Source organism: Meleagris gallopavo, chromosome 6 (genome assembly GCF_905368555.1).
Source record: "Meleagris gallopavo chromosome 6, MGAL_WU_HG_1.1, whole genome shotgun sequence".
In the NCBI taxonomy this organism is placed as follows: domain Eukaryota; kingdom Metazoa; phylum Chordata; class Aves; order Galliformes; family Phasianidae; genus Meleagris; species Meleagris gallopavo.
The window spans coordinates 33,008,428-33,030,296 of NC_139409.1; the positions used below are offsets into that span (position 1 = coordinate 33,008,428).

Below are 21,869 nucleotides of genomic sequence, written 5' to 3' on the forward strand. Positions count from 1 at the left end.
CCAGTTGAGGCGTCAGAGCTGGAGCAGTCCCCTGTTTTTTGTCTGCTTATCATTCTGAAATTTTGTAAGTCTGTGCAGGTACACATGTTTGTGATCCAAAATTGAGCAGTGCATCAGAAACTCCAGCTATTTGAATGCGATGGTGGCATCATTTGTGAAAGCATTTTTTTTTTCAGATCACTCCCTCTTTCCCCAAATGGTTCCACATCTAGCTCAGAAGGACATATTTATGAGAGTTGTTATTCTGACTCACTTAGCTGAACAGTATTACACAACTATTTTCTGTCAGTCATGGGATAATATTGCCAAAACCTCTCTGTATCTTTTCCTACACATTTGCTGGTTTTGATGGATAGTCTACTAATCAGCAAGGTGGGAAGTACTGAAGGGGCATCAAAATACAGCCCCTACTGCTGCAGAGGGTTACTCAAGTGACACACCATAATTTAGATGCTCAGTAATCAGCCCAGAGCATTGCGACAGTTTGAGCTGTTTTTGTTAATAGAGATGAAATTATGGGTGTAACTAGCTGGCAGTCTTCAAACAGACTTTTGCAAGCTGTTTACTCAGCTGTCTCAGGGCAACAACTTCATACGTGAAGTGAATTCTTCCAGTATCTCTGCTGTAGTATATTTAATTTATCCTTTTTGCCTCAGTGCAAGAGAAACACATTTTGAAAAAAGCAGAATTCATGTCAGATATTGCACTGCAGATAGGCTGTGACATTAGCTGTGCGGATTGACGTTGTGGGTGAAGATTTTGTTACTTCAAATAACATTCTTATTTATTTTCGAGTAAGGATCAAAAGGAGGAAAAGACAGAAAAAAAATCACAGTACATCTAGTCTATGAACAAAGATGAGTTTCAGATGTAAGTCAACATGAACAACAAGGCACAGCTTCTGCAATTTGTCTATATCTAGTTCAAACTAGTACATGCCCAGTTTGAGTGAATATCATTTAATCCAAACAGCATGCATCAGTTTGTCAACAGTTTTAAAGTAAACCATTATTATTCCTTTGGTGGGCAAATCCTGTCAGATGTATGTTGCTTTTGATAATGTTACTTCTTAGTCACAAAACAACACATTTATCTGTGCCTCAGTGGTTTTTAGCCAGAAGAAAATAATAGAAAAGATAGCTTTTGGAAAGCATGGAGTTTGAAGACAAATGAAATGATACCAGACTCTCCTTTAAGAATAAGGTTGTGAAAAAGAGAATGAAGTCATCTCTGAATCTTACTAAAATATTACAGAATGCTGCTGTACAGGAACAGGAATGTACCAAACAGGAAAAAGAACACTGATAAAATTAATGGCAAAGAATTAGGGAGAATTTTAAACAGCTTGCAGGTAGCTTTAGCCACCACTATTACGTTTCCCCTCGACCTCAAATGTAACATGAAATAAAATGATAATGCAGTTCTTCTAGCAACTGTAGCAGAGAAGGAAATGATTTTATGGTCTGATTCAGAGATGTGCAGGACAAAACTGGCTGTAGTAGTCAATCACAGAGCATGAAGCCAGTCTGCTGTCCTGCAAAGCAGGAAGCTTTGCTTTTGGCTAGAACTGTCTGTGCGTCTTGATGAATACGGTGGTCTGATCCGCTTCTGGGCAGAGAGAGAGGAGAAGAGAAGGAGCAAGAAGGAGAAGGCGAGGCAATTGCAAAGAGTGAGGTGAGGTGAGAGATCAATCGATCACTCCCATCATCTGCACAGAAGACTAACTGCTTTACAATTCACTGGTGTATATAGTATGTCCCTCAGCTCCAGAATAAGAAAGTGTAGCGCTACCACAGTTAGGGCTGAGAGAAGCTTTCTGTCTTTGCTTCATGATGGAGTACATTTGAGCATGTAGAGTTATTTTTGATTAAAAAAAAAAAAAAAAAGTTTACTGGGTTGCTTTTAATATTGTTTTTTGAAAGTTGGTAATGTCTAGACTGATTTCTTGTATTGCAAAACATGACGAGTGTCCCTCATGCTGCGAAATGTTTCTTGTGATTCATAGGTCCTGGGCACTCACTTTAAGAACTGGAGCACTTGAGCTATAGATTTTCACTGTCATAAAAGTGATAAAATGTATTAACCTAAACAAAACCGCCTCTGGCTGGCTTCTGAGAGCTCAAACACAACCAGCTGCTCTGCTAACCAGCGGCACTGACATGGCTGGCAAATGGTGGGGGGCAGCTTCTCAGCTGCCACGCATCAGCACAGCCCCTGCAGCACATCTCCCCAGCATCCCACAAGCAGGGGCAGGAGGGGAGGGGGCTGCCTGCTTTCTGCTGCCCTCCTGCCTGCAGAAATTCATCTGCCAGCACTAGCTCTAGAGAAGAAAACAAATTGGAAGCAAAAGATATGGGCTACTTTCACAGCTTTGCTTTTCTGTGTGAACAATTTATGAGCTGTGTTTTGACTGTTGAACAGTTGTTTATAAACCAAGGAGAGAGGAGAGACAAGCAAAATGAAAAGAAAAAAGGAATCAAATAGCCAACCACTCAAATTCAGAATGCCTCTATATATGCCAGGTGATGACAGAGTTGCTTCAGACTTTCCCTTTGAAAGTGTGTAGCTTGCTGCACCGGCCAGCAAAGGAATGAATTTATTAGCTGATGAGAAGCAGGAGTACCTCTTTAAGAAGAAATAAAGTGGCAGTCAGATGTAAAGATGTGAGAGATTTCTCTTTTGCCTTAAAAATGAAGCTTCTGATCAAGTCCACCTTGCTCTGGGGAAACCACTGCTGAGCTAAAAGTGTAGCAGGCAAAAGAAATCTTATATTGACCTGTAGGACAAGGTACATCCCTATGTATGTACAGCGCTTGTCCCTATCAGCATCCCTATGTACGCAATCTACTTATCTGAGAAATCTATTTCAAATCAGTGAGCATGTGATGTGAGAAGAATTACATGTTTACTGATGTGTTAGATGAGTAGCTTCATTAAATTTTTGCTTGGTTGGCGTTAGCTTCCAAAAACCAACCACATAGTTAAAGCTTATACGTATGTATTCTATTGTCATAGAAGAAAGAAGAGATGTTGCCTCTACTAACGCACAGGGAAGCAGATTGTTACTACATCCTGAGCGCGCACAATACCATAGGCAAGAAAGAGTTAAAGTGAGCAGGACTATTCCCTGTTTGTAAGCGAGTCAGCTCTTGGATTGAGTTTCTGGCTCTGCCACTACGGGTTTATATAATATTGAGGGAATCTCAGAGTTTTACTTCGCTAATCTATAAACTGGGTCTCATGCTACATTTAGTGACACTGGGGGAGCTGCCCAGGGCCTTCATCTGTATACCAGCACAAAGTGCTGGGGCATGAACCCATGCGAAGAGACCAGTCAGCCTTCGTGGCTGGGTCCAGTGTTTACAGAATGCTTTGGGATTCCTGGAAAGCATGAAGTATTATTGTTTAATCACTGCAGATTGTGTCACCGATTTCCAGGCCTGTTGCCTCACAGACCTGGATTAACAAACCAAGTTCTCAGAATATAAAATATTTTAAGTGGCGTGAAATTGTGCCTACTATTAGGGAAGGCTGTGAAATGTTCCAACAGGGATTCAGGCTCTGTCACCACAGGGTGGTTTGTTTTTGCTTGTTACAGAACTGAATGTTTGTATCTGAAGATGGTGGCCACCACCTTCCTCACATACTTTAGTTCTTTGCTACACGGCTCTTTATTTTTCCTTGTTGGTTCCATGATTGACAGAGCTGTAGGATTGCCTGTGAATTTATCGAAAACCCAGGCTGCTGCTTTACTGAATAAAATTAGCACAGGCCCAGAATTACACAGGACAGCTTTTTATTGAAGTCTAATAGTTTAATTTCATTTTATGCTGCCACACATAGCAGATTTTCTGCAATATGACAGTAAGAGCTTGTTTTTGTTCTTTCTCTGCTCTTGGCAAAGCAAGACCTGCACTCTTATGGTTTCTTTTTTTTTTTGTGACGGTTGCTTATATTTATGATGGCAAGGAGTAAAACATATTGAAACAGTCGTGGTTACATTATTTATAGATGCTGAATGAATATTAAATTAGAAGCAAAGGGGAAACAGAATCACATTCGTTTTGTAACACTGTACAGTAAAGGCCAGGACCGTTCCTGCCAACGCATCTGCAAATGTTTTAGCTCATAACTGAGACTCAGAGCAGCATTGCTAAACATGGGTGGATGGTATAGTACAGCCGAAGTGTCACCTATTGAATGAAGAACCCCACAGAGAATCTGGCTGGAGTAATTAATGAATCCATTTGGAAAAGTCAGTGCCCTTCAATTAGCCTGAATGTAGTGAAGCAGATGGGATCCAATCCTCCAGGGAGAAAATTGAGAAAGATCCTAAGAAATACTGCATAGGACTGATTTATCTGGGTAATTATAAGCCTCATTTGCACAAAACTGTTCAATATGGCTGCAGTGAGAAAATTAAGAATTTATAAAATGTTGATATGTGGCCTAAACTATCAGTGGGAGTGGAGTCATCTGTCAGGCAGAATCTCAATTCAGAATGTCAAGCTAATCATCAGCGGGAGAGGCTGAAAGGCAAACATGGCCAGGGGGCCGGTAGAGGGGATGCATTTTGAGGGAACCCTTTGTTAAAGGCTCCCATGAGCTCATCTCTGTTGAAACATTCACTGCCATCTTGGTTTGATGGGGTGTCCTGCCTTAAAGCATCCTGTCGCATTTTAGGAAGCAAAAGAACATCTCTAGAGAAACTTAAAGAAAGCGGAAAGGAAAAAAAAACAAAGCCCAAATTTTCTTTAAATTCTGGTGTGATGACAGCAGTATTTGGCAGTGTGTGCATCGTGTCCTTATTCCAAGGAGACCCTCTAGCCTTGTGAGCAGTCTTGTGTTTATGCTGAGGCACTGCGGACTCATTTGTATGAATGGGAAATTGCACACTGTCTTTTAAAGGCTAAGCTGGAAGCCAGCACATCTATGTTGTAACTGTGTTTATGTGTGATAAGGAAGGAAGTCTGACATTTTATAGAAGCAGCAAGAGAAAAATAAATGCTATTTATGATAGCATTGAAATCATGCTGAAATTATTCTCTACAGTTTCTAGGACTGAGGGATTTCAGCTTGTTGGGAATCTGCACTCCACTGTCCTGTTTTTTTCATCATTTGGTGTTCTTGGAAACACTTCAGCTCAGGTATCTCCAAGCAGCATTTTGTTCAACATCTGTATCTGAAGCCTCAGCAGCCTCAGCAGCATTTCTGTGCCAGTCCAAGGCCAGCTCTATTTATCTCCTCTTTTTCCCTTTGTTGCCTTCCTTGTGCATTCACTGGTGAGCAAGATGTATTCTGTGAAATTCTGTGGCCTGACCAGCATGGTGATGAGCTCTAGCTGGACCATCAGGGTGACGTGCTCCCATACAGGCCTCCTTCTGACCCACCAGCCCACAGCCTGAGACCAGCACAGTGCAGCCTCTGATGGCATCATCCAGGACTCTTCTGATAAATAACCAGGCTCATTGAGTTAATAAAAAGATAGGTCTTTTCCCTGCAAACTGGAGTGCCACCAAAATGTGATAAATTATCTGATGCTGCTTTAAAATCAGAGAAAAAATCAGCTATTTTTACGTCCCTTTTCCTAATCTTCTCCCTGTTTCCTCTTCCTCAGTCCCTCTAAGTCCCTGGTTCGGTCAGCCTCCATCCTCCTCTCACCTGGTCTTTCATTCTTTGGCAGATCTCCAGGGAGAAGTAGCTGTGAGACAGGAGCTTATGATGTGGCCAGACAACTAGTGTGTTTTTAAAGCCACAGGCAGTGGTGGGATGCTGAAAATCCCACTGCTTAGTGGACAGGAGAGATGGACACTGTGGGACACAGGGATGTGTTAGAGGAGCAGAGGTGAAGTGGTTTGCACACCCAGGTATGCATCAGAGGGAGCAGGATGCCCCAGCTCCATCCTCCCACTGGCAGCCCACATGTCTGGGGAGGGTGCCCGTGCCCCATCTGCCAGAACACAGCTGTCTCTGGCCAAGCCTGAGATGTACACTCCTGCAGCTGAGACTGATGTAGCACACAGAGAGTAATGAGAGGTGCAGTTACCCATGAGGAGACCAGACAGCTGTAAGTCCTAAACTAACTTGTTGGTGTGCCTGCCAAAAGGGGAAACTTAGTTATAACTTTTACCTGGATTTCACAAAGTGGGATGGGCATGAGGCTTTTTTCATTTCAAATGAGAGGGAAATAATGGGGCATGTGGACTCAGTGATTTCTATTCCATAAAGTTTGCAGTGAGAAAGCTGGAAAAGTCACCAGCCCCTGAGAGACTGAGAGCTGAGAGGTGCTGTGAAGTGCAGTCACTGAGGAGACTGAGATGCGAATGAGATCACAGCGCTATGATCTTGTTCGGAACATGACTTTTCTTTCTGGTGCATATGTCAAATGAATCAGACAATGGTGGTGTCAGGAAGATGGATAATGCTGCTGGCAAGGCTGGCAGAGGAGACAGGAAGATGTGTTAAGCACCAAAACAGGACGGTATTTATGCCTTTCTCCTGTGCTCATTACAAATACACAAGAAATATTTAAAAAGGAAGGTAGAGCAATAGCAGGAGCTGTTGGACATGCTTTTTTAAATACTTGATTATGCTGAGGAGGACAGTGAGAAAGGACAGAAGTCCAGCCCTGTGAGCTCACATTACCTGTCTCTCTGCTTCTGGCAGGCAACTTGTGCGTGGAAAGGTGTCCATGTCTGTGGGAGACACTTGCTGAGTGTCCTTGCCAAAATCCATAGTGCCACAGTCAAGCGAGGCAGGATGCTCTCTGTACTTGTCACTTAGTGCTGGAAAGGAAATCCTACTCCTGTTCAGCCACTACAGCTGTGAGTCTAGCCAGGTCTCTGAGCCATGGAAATTTGTTCTGTGTCCTGCAGTGCGTGTAGGACAGCCCAGACCAGTGACCAGCTGTCCAGAAATGGCTGAATGAGTCAATGGCTTACCAAGCAGACGGCATCTTTCCCTTCCCCAGGGAAGGCTGTTTTTCTATTTGCTCTGACACATTGCTCTGTAAAGTAGTAGTGCCAAAGAGTAATTCTACAGAACAGAAGAGAGGCTGAAATACTGTGTTTTAATAAGCCATTGCTTGTCATCTGAGCCACAGTGAGAGTGCTGGGATATATTCCTAGCTTCTTCAAACACAAAGTAGAACCTATTAGCATAAACCATGCCATGCTTTTTTTTTTCCCCCAATAAAAAGAATATTTCTGGGAGTTTTATTATTATTATTATTATTATTATTATTATTATTTCTCATTTTACACAGTACCTGTGTGTTAAAAATCCTTAAAGAACTGATGGAATATCTAGCTGATACAGAGTTGAAATGTTCCTTGAGCAGTTGAGCAGAGAATCTCTTCTTTCTGGAGCCCCAGGTAGCCTTGAAACTCAATGTCTCTGACTCAAATACCACTGCTTAAAAACAGCTGATCCATGCCTGATGGTGAAAGATAAGGCAGCGACTCAAGCTGCACATGAACAAAGAGAGATGGCCTTATAGATGGAGAACAAATGGAGCATGGTGAAGGGCAGCGGTTTAGTGGTTGAGGTCAGGAGAACTTTCCACTGGGAAAGGTGGGAAAGCATGAGAGACCTTGCATGAGGTTGTGAAAGAACAGTACATATCAACACTGATACACGTTCAATGTTAAATATTCATTATATTCTTGCAGATTGCTATTGTCATAGATTACACTCCTCTCCTCTCCTCTCCTCTCCTCTCCTCTCCTCTCCTCTCCTCTCCTCTCCTCTCCTCTCCTCTCCTCTCCTCTCCTCTCTTTTTCATCAAATGCTGGAAATCAGCTTTAGAAAAGTGTGAAATAACGAAATAACCTTTAAGCATATTCTCATATGTCACTATCCTTAAGTTAGTGTACCTTAAGTTCTAGTCTTTTCTTCAGAAAAAAAAAAAGATCCAGGAATGCTTGAAAAATGTTTCGAGAATTACTTAATTTTAGAAATGAAGGGGGAAAATAACTTCATCTGAAACCAAGTGGCAATGAAACAAAGTCTAATAACCTGCATTCAGTTCTCCAATCAGGCCAATAGGCTAATGAACATCAATACTCCTTCACAAAGTGCCCTGGGATCCCTAATGACTGTAAGTGGTCAGGCCTTCGGTTTTGCATTTCAGAGTCTGGTTGATATAATCTTGAAGCAAAATCTGCAGATCAGATCATAGCCTATACTCAGTCCCTGGATTACTGTGTGTGTGTATGTGTACGCCCTTGAGCACTGCACATCTGGGATGAAATCAAAGCACTTTTAACTGCACATGTATCCCATTTCTGGCTTGCTAGTAGCCCTTTAAATGTGCTGGGTATAATCCAGGAAAAACGAGTATTCAAAATCACACTAGTGAAGGGGAAAAAAAAAAAAAAAAAAAGAAAAAAAAAAAAAAAACAACCCAAGTTTTATATACTTGGATGGCATTTTTCTTTGAATATGAATGACTTAATCATAATCAGTCTTAGTGAGAGGTGGGTGATGAAAGTTCAGAAATCTTCAGACAGAGAAAGACTTTGAACCTGCCTTTCTCATGTCGTTGGTGTGTATATTATGCCTGTGAGAGGGAAAAAGCAAGCCAGCAGCTTGCATCCTCTGCAAGAAACCAAAATAACTCTTTCAGGGGTCTTGAGACTTCAGAGCAGTATTCTGCTGAGAGGAATTTGTACAGCGCTAATCCACTCTGATCTTTGAGTACGGATTAAAATGCCCAAACCTACAGCGTTGTTCTCAATGTTAAAAAGCACTCTGATTTGAGGCTTTGCTCTGTATCTGGCTTGTATAGTCAAATCCCAAACTTCCTCTGAATTCAATTCCCACTTTTCTCATTTAGTACATTTGTAAGTGTTCATTATGTGTTCAAGCAAGATATATATAGCAGTATGAACACTGTGCAAGCACTTCCTGCTTTCACTGTACTGGAAGATAGGAACATGGTTTTAGAAACCTGGTACAGACTTTGCTTGCAGGAGCAAGGAAGACATGAGCTCTAGCCCCTTGTCAGAGACTTTGACGGAGTATTCCACGTCCAATGCATTGAAGGGTTTGTTGTTTTCAGCTCTAGAGTATGCTATAATACGGGCATTACAGGAGACATCTGGACATTGGAGATTCAGGTTCTGTTGACCCTCAGTTTGTCACTTCTTTGCAGGGTGTAACGCTGAGCAATTTTTTTGTCACCTCCTTTTCTATGTTTTTCACAAGTGATATCTTGGCAGGCATGATATGGGAATACAACATTGATAAATCTAGCAGGGTAACTAAGCAAAAGACTGTCCATTTGGAGAATAAGGGTGAAGATGGGATATGTGCTTGCCTACTGACAGCAGGCACAGGCAATTAATCCCCACAGTGTCAGGCATTTTGCAGTCAGAAACCTGCCTCTCCAGGGGTAGGTAGCAGCTAAGTAGCAGTTTCACTTCTGGACTCTGGCACACAGAGGGGAAATGAGACAGAAACTGGTTGTATTTTTTGGATCCTTTCATTGGTATTGTATGTTGAAATTATATGACACCATTTGCCAGTAATAAATCATTTTGCTGTCTGTTATGTGATTACATAATTAAATATCCCTTGTCGTGGATACAAATGCAGGGGTTGACTTAGACTTTGTGGGAATTAGGGGTTTGATTTTTTGAACTTTACATTTCCTGACTCCTGTGCAAATCAAACCCAGTTGTTTAACACTACACTGAGAAATGATTCATGCAATAAGTCGTATATAGTCTGAAGTGCAAACTGTATTTTCAGTGTATTTTCTGTCTTGCTCATAATTTATTTGTTCAGTAAAATACATGTAGAATAGGAGAATTTAGCATTTCTCTACTGTTCATCCTTATAAAGGTGGTGCATTGTATGGGGATAATTATGTTTATCTCCTTGGTGAGTTGCTTTGAGATGAAGAGAAGGAAATTTCTAGGTGGAGATGGGCTGTGATCTCTTCTGCTTTCTGCTGTTCCTGAGCCGTTTCCATTCTCAATGAATTGCCATCACCAGAAGATGTTGGTTCTGACCAAGTACCCCTGGGCGACTCTAGCTGCAACCTGTATTGTATTATTTAAAACTGGCTCTAGTCTGGAGTGGTGTCACTTGTCTTGATGTCACTGGAAAGCCAGACTCCTCCGAGTGCAGCAGCTCTTACAGCTGACCCATCCTCGAGCAGCATGATGTCTATTAGTTTTATTGTTGGTTTGATTGTTTGCAGTTGGTTCTCACTGCTTTCTGCTGAGGTTTAATTCTGTTTGTGTTTGGAAGGACAAGGGAGCAAATTTGTTGTTTTTGTTAGAAACTAAGCTGTGCTGAAGTCTTGATGACGATCCATTGTTAGTGGTGTTACAAAACCTAAGTGGGCAAGAAAATACAAAGGAAAGGAAAAGTACAATTCAGATTTGCCAAGCAACGTGAAAATAATTAGAAGATTAGCAGTTTGGCACTGTTTACCAGTAAGCTGTGAATTAAATGCATCCCCCTTTTCTCTTTTCATCAGTGCAACGTGTCACTTCAGTTCTGGATTTCACGTCCTTCTCACACCTCTCACTCCTCCCACCATCAAAATGCAGGACTTTATTTTATTGCAGGAGAAATGAAGGAGCAAGCAGTTAATGTGGCATTGGAGACTTTCTAACCACCAGTCTCTGAAATGCGGTCATAAGTATCTGCAGTTCACTTACTGGGTGGAGATAAATTGCCTCCAATTTGCTTTTACGAACGCGAGTGGAACATTTGGGAACAGTGGTTTCTGTTATTGACGCTGTGAAGTGCTTGTAAGCAGCCAGCTATAAAAGACCAGAGTGACATTTACACGTAAGTTCTCTCATCACCGTCATTGAAGAAAGGATTAAATTCAGTGTGATGCCATGGCGTATGCTGAGTGATGTTCTGTTCTTGGCTCTAGCTTCCACCAGCTCAACTCCATGTATTCATCTTGGATTTGAGAACTGGTGTAAAAAGAAAACTTGATCATCACAGATGAGAAAACAATATTGGTGTCACTGAAATCTATGGGATTCTTGCCGTAAAGTTTGGCTAATCAAGATTTTCACCTTGAGGTTACTACCTAATTGCAGAAGTGTAGAGATGTTTATGTCTGTATTGTTCTGATTTCCCACCCCTCTCCAGTCTCTTCCCTGCAGGGAACTTATTGCATCCCTGTAAAATAGGGACTAGAATCACAGCCACTAACCAGTGCAAGAAGTATCTTTGAGATTATATCCCATCTGACTTCAGGGACCTGATAAAATCTCCTGATACAAATATACCAGACATTGAGCTGATAGTACAGCTGTTCTTGTCTCTAATTCAGCAGAATTTGGGCATGGGGGCTAGAAGGGGAAGAGAGGCTTTTCTGAGTGCAAAGATGCATACTTGATCAGAGCAATTCAGTCCTATTCAAAACCAGGTCTCATGTCTGTCCCAACATAAAATTCATCTGGATGATATAATAGTTTATTGCCTGATGCAGTCAGACAGCACTCAAGTAATAATCTATAAAACTGGGAGAGATTTTTTTTTGTTTCGCCGCAAAGAAATAAATGGGAGGAAGTTTTAGTTTATTTTCATGTATATATTATGGCATATACTATAATATTTATAGTCTGTTGTACTCTAAATATAACTTGTTAAAATGTTATAAATATTTATATAAATATGAAACTCCCAGAGTGATTTGAGCTGTGAGAAAAGCAACCTCCAAAATAACAGTTCTAATTATCTTTTTAAGAAAAGCGGGGCTAAAACTAAGACAACCCTGAAATCCATGTCATGATTAAGAAGTATTAAAAAAACAGCAAGATCTTGAACTGAGGAGTGTTTGGAAAGCTGATATTCTTTTTCATTCACCATCTGAAATTCTTGAAGCCTGTTTTTGGCAGAGCAGAAATATATTGTGGTTAATGTTGATACAGAGAAAGACACCAAGTAATTCACTGCACCATAATGTCAGGTTTTAAGATCAGAACAAGCTGTTTCCAGAAAACAGTATTTCCAGTTCAGTGATGGCTTATTTGAGGTGTTAACTTTATATGATATGCAGTGGGATGGCTTTAAACTAAATGTGTCAGTTAAGTGCATAACCATGAGCAATAGCATAGGGAAACTATACTCGTATCTGTGGGGCAATATTAGCCATTGTTTCCATTTCCTCCTAAACATCAAATGTGAGAGTGTATGTTCTGGCTTCCTGTAGGATCAAAAGGGAATTTGCTTTATTTACTTGATCAGAGGCAAAGCAGACTGTGCTCTGTGAAACAGTGTCTCATCTCGTCTGTGCCAATGGCAATCATGAATGGAAATGCCAATGATCAGGTGGAAATCTGCTTGTAACTGATGTTGGTTGACGTGTCAGTTTGATCAAATAATAATAATAATAAATCATCTAGGGCCTAAGATTGATGAATAGCTGCATTTCTTGTTGGCTTGAGTGGGAACTGTAGGCTGGTGGGGATTTTTTTAAGACTGTACTTTAGAGGACTGGGTCCTAAGAAACACTGTCACTGAGATTGGCAAAGGTTTTGCCTTTTGGTGACAGCAGATATGAGTGATGAGTCCTCCATCTGGCCCCGTGACATGTGCTGCTGAGTGTCCCCCCAGGCCCCAATGCGGTCAGTGACACACTTCCCAAAAACCTGAACATCCACAGGATTCGGTCCTGGGTTATAATTTCATTCTAGATTTCTTTGACACTAAAACAAAACAGCTGTTTGCAATTAGCACACATAAAAAAAAACAATAACAAAAATGCAGCCTTCCCTTCCAGCTCTACATATACCCAGCGCAAAGAGCTTGCAAAGTTCTGGTGATTTCTTTCCCCCCGTGTTCCAACTAAAACATCAAAACCAATTGATCTCACTGAAGACTGAATGAAAAAAAAAATAAAAAATTACAGTTCCTCAAATGTTTCTAATTGGCAGCGGCAACTCTGTAATGAAAGATAAACGCTGCCCTGGGTGCGTGTGCATGCTGGGCTGTCTCTGCTGCACATCTGATCTAAGCACAAAGCTACGGGGACACGAGGGCCAGGCAATGGCTGCTGCTGTGCTGGGACAGGGTGAGGTAGATAGCTGGTTTCTGACCAGGACCCTGATCCAGGGCAGCTGGCCCACCCTCCCATTGGGAACAGTGAACAAGGAGCTTGTAAAATACACAGACCAAATGGAAATGACCCCCATTGACTGAAACCAGCTGCACATCAGACCTCTCACAGTCTCTCTTGATTTGCTATCTTAAATAAATGGATGTGGTAGAAGAGGCTGTGGAAAGAAAACAAAATAATTTATCCTCCTTGAAGTTGCACCACACTTGTAAGCCACAGTTTTTACAGCTGAAAAAAAAAACAGTGATTCTTCGTACATTGAGTTTTGAGTTTTTTCTTTTTTCTTCTTTTTTGCTTTGAAAGTCTGCAGTTTAGAATGCACCATGCTGCAGGTTAGTTTCAGAGCTTTTTGACAAATATAGCATTGGTAGATTTTGTTAGGTGTTCATTCTTTGAAAAATGCTGGCTAACACGAGTCTGGTTTTGCACTGCGACTCAGAAAAGAGTTACGACAGCTTTCGCTGATGCTTTGGCTTAGAGCTGACTGCTGCTTCAGCCTCACAATAAAGTTCTTGATCAGTTCTGAAGAAGAATGATGTGCAGTCCCTTCCAACCCAAGCCATTCTGTGATTCTGTGATTCTACGGTATTATAACTACTCTTCCACTTGACAAGAGTTATCCACATTGGCTGTAAGATCTTCTGACTGTTATCTATGACCTACAATGGTTGCCACAGGGAAATGCACACCTCTGTTCCTTGTGCCACTACCGTTTCTTGTAGCTTTCCTGCAAATGACAGCTCTTAATGATGAGGTATCTGCTCTTCTTTACATTGTCTGGCTGGATAATGAATTATGAGCTACTTCATGGGTTATTCAGAACATATTAGTCTGTCATCAAGTAATACTGTGGAACTCCTTCCTTGCTTTTTCTTCCTGCTATTTTTCTGCTGAATAATTACTTGCATTAGTGAGAGTTAAGCAAGTGCACGCTGGCTTCTTCAAAGTGAGATGAGATCTTGGGTGTCTGGCTGGAAAGAATGATCTGCATTTAGCAAGGCATGGAGTTTTGGGTGTGAAGGAAGTTTCTCTGTGTTAGAAAGGAGCCCTTCTCCTAGCTGTCAGGCTCTGACTTCAGCACACACGTCTAAAACACTAGTAATTTCAGTAGTCTGAAGGGTAGGATTACATCAGTGAGGCGGCTGTGTTCCGGTATAATTCGCAGCTTTGGGGTGACCCTGCAACTGTGCTGAACAGGAACCATTTTTTTCCCTGTATTTCAGTTATTTATCATCTTGGTACACAAGTACCATACCTTGTAGCTCAAAATCTAGCAGCCTTTCCCATTACTCTTTGTTGGTTTCTGACAGAATCTCATTGATATTAAGGAGAGCATTGTCCTGATCAGAGCTCGAGGACCAACAAAACATGAGGAGAAAATAGTTTAGCTTGATAACATAGCACACATTTGAACTTCCAGTAAAGAAAAAGGATCGGGTTGAGACCACCCTTACAATTTTCTTGTGTTTCTAATGAAAAAAATAACAAGAACAGGTTGAATGCTATTAAAATTGCAGAATACTTCAAACTTAAACTTTAAAAGCACATGTCAATGCAGTGTATTTATCAATGGTCTTTTAAATAAAATCTGCAGTACAAAGGAGAGGAGAACTAAATATCAGACTTTTTTTTTCACCTTTATTTTAATTAGACCTTTCTTTTTAAAACTGAAAGAATAACAACTTGATGAAACTAAGGGTACTGAGCTGGTCAAACAGAAAAGAAGGAAAGCAAGTTATTTCTCTTCAGCAGCACAGTAGGAAATGTGCAACTGTTAAGTTTCAGTTCAGATGTTTACATCTCTACATACTTATAGTGGAAAATTAGATTAGAGCCCAAGAATATATTCTTTCTCAAACTGAAATTGTTTTATCAAGGGAACAACGAGAGAATCTCAAAGCACAAGGCACCGGTTCTACATCAGAAATCTTATTCAGAATGCTCTGAACTTCACATATAAATTTTTTTCCTTGCTTTGTTCCAGAGATTGAAGGCAGCACTGACTCATCACCCTGCCGCCATGTCGAACGGGAATATGAACACCATGGGCCACATGATGGAAATGATGAGCTCGCGGCAGGACCAGACGCCACACCATCATATGCACTCGCATCCTCATCAACACCAGACACTGCCACCTCACCACTCCTACCCCCACCAGCACCAGCACCCAGCGCACCATCCTCATCCTCAGCCTCATCACCAGCAGAATCACCCCCACCACCACTCCCACTCGCACCTTCACGCACACCCGGCACATCACCAGACCTCGCCGCACCCACCGCTGCATTCGGGCGGACAAGCACAGGTAGACCCTTATGCCTTGCTGCATCTCTGAGTTTTGCTGTTATGTGGAGTAAAAGTCTCATGCCTGTGTTGCATCGCCCTCCAGCTGCTTAAAAAGGCTGGCTACTGGTAGCAGAGAAGCATAGACTTTACTGAGAAAATCGTATGAATCAACAACTTATTTTTCTGCTTACTATTCTTGGCACTTGTAATGTCTTACTTAAAAAGGAACTGCAAAGTTTTTCTCTACTCTGATCTCTGCACATTGCCACATTATTATTTTATGGACAAAGTATATTATGAATCTGTGTTATTATATACATTGTACAGTGTGCTTGACCCTAGACTTCTCAAGCCAAGATTTAAGGAGTTGCATGCGTTCTGTGTACAGAAATAGGTAGCACAATCTTTAGTGAAGTAAAATGGCCACACATACGCATACTCAAAGTAAGGAATTTATGTATGTGCGTGTGTATACGATACGTAAAGAAACAACCTCAGTGAACTCAATGGCGTATTTATTTCCTGTCTAGATTGCAGATAGCAGAGATAGATAGTTTTAAAGTACACTGGTTTAGAGGAAGAGATAAAGGATTCCAGACCTTGTGAAGAGGATTGCAGCTCCTAGCTGTGGTGTATGATTAGGTAACAATGTAGGCAATAGTGGGCCTACAGCCATGTCAGGAGAAAGAGACAATGAAGCCAGTTCAAGGAGAAAGATTTAAACTAGGAAAGGAGTTCTAAACTGGATTCAGATGATGTTAAATCAGTGAAGATCTTCACTGAATGAGATGGAGGTCTCCACTTTTGGACCAGGTATATTGTCTTCCACAGTTTGGATAATTCAGTATCTGAAATATTTCTTGAACTGACAAACTGAGTAAGGACTTTAGGTGGTAATTTTAGGAGGAATTCAGGGAGATTGCACAAGAACAATAAAACTCTAAGGCCAGTGAATGTAGCATGTCAGGTCTGGGGAGCAAATGTAAGGTGTGCGCGTGGGTAGTACATACAGTGAGGACAATGAGCCGTAAGAATTTCAATCTGTGAAGTATTGCACTGCTTGCAAATACCTTTCAGACAAGCTCTTAGAAAACATTAAAGAAAATGAGAAGATTTGGCTGACATCCCAGTGTCCCACAACATTAACTATTTACTAACATCTAGCTTTATTATTGCAGAGACTGCAAGCACATGGCATTTCCCCAAAGCAATTGCTAATGTAAAATGAATTGTCAGCTTTAGAGAAACAGTCTAAATAAGAGATCAGCAGACTCCCCTGTGAGAAGATGTCCAGAGCTCTCCTTAGTTTAGTTCAGTTTTTACTTTGTGAATTCAATTATTTTCCCATCTGTTAATGAGTTATTTTCCTTGGAGTTGTTTAAAAACTCCAATAAAGAGACGTTATCTCATACCATAGAAACCAAAAGTAAGCGGATGGCTCTCTAGGGGATCCATGAGAGAGTAAACACTCCATGCATCAGATAAAGGCAACAGGTGTAATCTCAGATTTAAGGATAAGGCACCAACCAATGAGCCAATGTGTTAGCTGCCTTTCCTTCTTAAGTTCTGTGCTGCTGAAGCCATTTTTAGTCATTCTGATTGGAACAGCCTAGATTCCTTGTGCTTTGCATTCCCTGTTAGCTGGGTACTCCAAACATCTTGCAGTCAAGCACTGGGGCAGGCAGGCCGACTGGCAGGAACAAAGCTGTGTCAGATGTGTCCCAGCACCTCTGAGTCTCTGGAACAAGGTCTTTTTGGAAACATGAGCTTTGCAGGAAACACAATGTCAATGAAGGTAATTGCAGGGACCAAGTAGGTCTTCACCTTGACCAGAGGTGTAAATGTCACCGAGAGCTTGTGGATAGAGGCGATGGCTGATGGATCTGAGTAGGACTCCTGGGATCATCTGCTTCCCCAGACAGCAGAGCTTTTGCTGCTTGCCTGTTCTCGTGGTGCAAAGACAAGAGTGATTTCTGAATACACACATGGGGAGAAAATAAGAGTTTGCTGAGTAATAAACATAATTATTACTTTCTAAGCTCATCTGTAGTCTCCATGGTATTGGCCTCTTTGGAGATCAGATTGCTCCAGCAGATGTTGATTTTATGATGAATTTTACTAGTTCTTAACCTCCTTATTCTTCTGAGACAGACTCTTTGGTTCTAAGCCACCTGCCAAGCAGCAGCATGGCCCGTGTTGCTGTGGGCCATGTGTTCCAATGACATAAATTTCATTATTTCACCCCACACTGTTCTGTAATGTCAGCATTCATATCACGCTTTTCACCTACCACTTTGATCCAGAGGAGCCCAATGAGCTAAGTTTTGCCAGGAAGAATGGATGGGTATTAATTTTGTAGTATGGTGCAAAGAGTGGAGCCTTAGATCAAGGCTAAAAATAGAAATAATCTTCTAATATATTGATTTCTGAGAAAGAGATATTATACCAAGCTGTAACTGTATTGCTTCAGCTAGTGCAAAAATTGATGCTATTACTGCCATTTTGGTCACATTAACACTTTTTTGTATCAAACTTACCAGAGAGATAGCTGCGGTACAGCAGAGTTTGGGATGTTTCATTTTATTACCTGTCCTACATTTGTCTTGATTATGGATATATGATAGGCATTTTATAAAAGATAATTAACATTAATTTTAATATATTTATATTAATATATTAATATATTAACATTTAATATATATTTTCTTTCTTACTAGAGTATGTTTGTCCATAGGCAGGGTGGGGACGTCCTATTAGAGAACGACGCTTAGGCAGTTATTAAGATATATTCTAACAGATTGCAGGGCCTCAGAGGATGGAGGGCAGCTGGTATCCATCACTGGCCATCTCCTATGGCAGAGATGGTGGCTACAGCACAGGAGCAACCCCCTGTGTCAGAAGAGGATTGGAAGCTCTAATTGGAAGTGAGAGGACTTCATACAAGCTAAAATTTTAAGAATCAGGCAGAAGGTGCAAGGTGGCTTATTTAGTTTTAAAAGTTTGTTGGTTTAGTTTTATTTTTTTCTACTCCTACAGAAATTACCTGTCTGCACAACAGAATGCTGAGAGTAATTTGGCTTTATGTGAAAAGCATTATCAGATGCATAGTATAATTATACGCAAAATTGCCAGTCTAACTGACACAGGTCAGCTGGGAAAAGGAGCAAGTTCTTCTTCAAACTTTGTGGTGAGATTCTAGACAGAAAAGCAACCTTGCAAGATGATAGTATCATTTTAATTGAGACAGACAGATGTGTTAAGCAAACAAATGTTAATTGCTGCAGTTGAAATTCAGGACTCAATCTGACAAAGCTCTGAGTATGTCCATTCCCTAAAGTCAAAAGGAAGCACCTTGGAGGTTTTGGCTTTTATTAGAATAGCAAGGTTAATTTTGAGTCAACAATTCAGATTTCTGGACTGTTCCAGACTCCATTGGTGTAGGAGTAGCAGGAGTAGCACAAATGTCTCCATCTGTGCTCCAACATTCAGATCTGAACCCCAAGAAAAACCCAAAGCACAAGGGCCTGGGCACCATGGTGAGGCAGGAAAGCAGTCCGAGAGCTTGTCCAGGCAGCACCTATTGCCTTTAGAAGCAATGAACATGAAGTCTGATACTTGTTCCTCACTAGTACAAAGGTGAGCATTTCATCCAGAAAAGTCAGAGCACAGACTGGTGGTGGCTGGTTCTATCACAAGCTTCCTCTGAAAGGGCATAGGCAAATTCCTTTCAGGAGCAAGACTGATATTCTCCTTCACTTGAAAAGGTATTAATACGTGGTTTTCCATATTTTCATAGCAGAGGGGTTGTAAGTGGTTTTCATGATTGCTGTCAAATAAATAACCATAAAAAGGAGGATAGCATATGTTCAAGAAACATTTAAAATGTTGTATTGACAGACATGGTACATGGGAAATATTGGTGGTAGGTGGACAATTGGACTGGATGATCTTAGAGGTCTTTTCCAACCTTGGTGATTTTATGATTCTGTGATCAAAAAGAGGACAAAGAAAAATGCCTGAGGAGGAAACAGCAGTACCTCCATGAGATACCACCTTCCTTCAAAATTCACATGTGAACACCTAAATCCTTTATTTCAACTACATCTCAAGGGCATTGAGGTCTCCTGGTGCACTACCCTTGCCATAGCTTCCCAGGTGCACTCAGATGGCAGAGCGCTTGTATGTCCTGTCTCTAGAAGCTATGAGATACTGAGCAGAGGTGGAAGAAAATGTGTAAAAGAAAAGTCCCAAAATTTCAGAAGCAATTACCAAAAAAGAAGAAGAAAGAAAAGAGAGACAGAAATAAGGCCTCTGTAGTCTTCTACTTTGATTAAAAGGGTTGCTGAGAAAAACTTGGCATTTCAGCTTTGAAATAGATGGTGGCAGAGAAAGTACCTTAGCTTTCCCTTATAGCTGCATCACTAGCTGTAAGGGAAAAATATTTTTCCTACTAATATTCAGAGAATCATTTAAAAAAATCTCCCCTTCAACCAATGCAGCCCTTTGCCAGCAGCTAACATTAGAGGCATCTGGCAGTGTCTTTCAACGCGTGCCTCTCCTGTCCCACCATCCAACCAGGCGACTGTGGGAGATGCTCCCCATTCCTCAGCCTCGTTCCCTCTTCCTTTCCCCCACCCATTGCCTTGTCAATGCTCTACTTAACAGGTTTCACCGGCCGCACAGCAAATGCAGCCCACGCAGACGATACAGCCGCCGCAGCCCACTGGAGGCCGCCGGAGAAGGGTGGTGGATGAAGACCCTGATGAGAGGAGGAGGAAATTTCTGGAGAGGAACAGAGCCGCTGCCACACGCTGCAGACAGAAGAGGAAGGTCTGGGTGATGTCACTGGAAAAGAAAGCAGAAGAACTCACCCAGACAAACATGCAGCTTCAGGTGCGAGCCACTGTCTATGCCCCCAAGGACACAGAGGCCCTCTTTGTGCTCGCTGCTGCCCCGGCACAACCGCTGCTGCGTGGGAGCGCGGCACTATCAAAGGCAGTTAGTCGAGGTGTCTGTGCTCCAATTAGAGGAATAATTTCATTTTAGCAGGATAAGCCAGGAAAAAGCTGTCTTGGGATTAGAAGCTTTCACTAGACAGAGCTGTATTTATTTTCTTTTCTTGTCACTGTTTTGGTTTTTTTTTTTTTTTAAGTGCCATTACCTTGGCTATAAAGGATTTCTTCTGAGCAGGGCACGTAGCTAAGCCCTAACTCTAAGCCAGTGAGATGGGAGCATAAATTGAAGGGAAGAGAATGAATATAAATCTGAGAGTAAAAGCACAGGAACGGTGCCCTTTTTACAGTGTGCACAGAAGTTAGTTTGTGTGTTAGCTTATGGCATCAAATCTGGGAGCCAAGTTGCCCTCAAAAGGGGTTAGTTATAAAATAATGTCAAGGATATTCTTCCCAAGTTGTGGATCATTTTTTGTTTTCTTTGATCTCAACTTTGTGTAACTGCATTTTAAGATTTGTGGCAAACCAAACTCTCTATTTCTCTTCTAGAATGAGGTCTCCATGCTGAAAAATGAGGTAGCACAGCTGAAACAGTTGTTGTTAACGCATAAAGACTGTCCGATAACAGCCATGCAGAAAGAATCACAAGGATATCTAAGTAAGTAGCTAGTGTGCTTACTCTGTCTCCACACTACCCACAGGAAAACACAGATTCTAGTTCTTTCCTCCAGAACCCCTTGGCCATATTACAACATGAACCTTTCTTCTCAAACATCATCCAAGCCGTCCCATCTCCTGCCCCTATTTATCCAGCCCTGCTTAAAATCCAAAAAGCCACAGTTTGCACCCAGCCCAGCACTGCTGGTCCCTCCCTGTCCCTCCACCCCACAAGGCGATGCACACGGATGGATGCTGGCTCCCATGTGGAGGATCCCTGTGGAACTCAGAGCTCCAGACCTGCAAGAGTCCTCCTGGACACAGCGCTGCCAGCACAGTAACATAGCTCTCCAAAGGGAAGTTATAAAGGAAAGCATTACAGCCCCCTCCAGCGAAAACGGTACTGTGCTCTGACTGTGGCGCAGAGCAAGCGCGGAGCAGGTTTTCAAGGTTTGTTCTTTTTAACTCTTATCTTGCCTTTTTTCTTCTTTTTTAAATCACATCTGATGCCGACATTGAATCAATTCTGTCTAGCTGACACATTTTACAAGTACGGTAATTTATGGACAAATTCTTTGCTTGGCTTTGGAGTGGCTCAGAAGAGCCTCTGGGTTAATATTTGCTAGATTGCAGCATTCTCTTAAAATAGAGCCCATTTCTGTCTTGTCTGCATCACTATGCATCTGTCTCTTTAAGAGTACTCAGATTAAAAATACATAATTGCATTACATGCCTATCAACTGTTGCTTGAATTAGATTTTCTGTGATGCAGTGCACTACACTGTAATTTTGATTTCTGCTGGAGTGAATAGAGAATTTAGGCTTTGTAAACCTTAAGATACTGGACTTTTTGTACTAGGTGTTGGTTTTGTAGCCGT

At 41.5% G+C, this 21,869-nt stretch overlaps 1 protein-coding gene across 4 annotated transcripts in view; it reads left to right on the forward strand.

Moving 5' to 3' along the window:
• Nucleotides 1-21,869, forward strand: part of CREB5 (cAMP responsive element binding protein 5) — a 244,071-nt gene that overhangs the window by 216,838 nt on the left and 5,364 nt on the right. For 3 of the 4 annotated variants that reach the window (XM_085226272.1, XM_085226273.1, XM_085226271.1), the window contains 3 exons: nucleotides 15,078-15,401; nucleotides 20,048-20,275; nucleotides 20,884-20,992. In XM_085226272.1, coding sequence (XP_085082398.1) covers nucleotides 15,078-15,401; nucleotides 20,048-20,275; nucleotides 20,884-20,992 — 661 coding nt within the window. Of the gene's footprint in view, nucleotides 1-15,077; nucleotides 15,402-20,047; nucleotides 20,276-20,883; nucleotides 21,442-21,869 lie in introns of all 4 variants that reach the window. The other variant, XR_014883923.1, reaches the window with a different exon arrangement.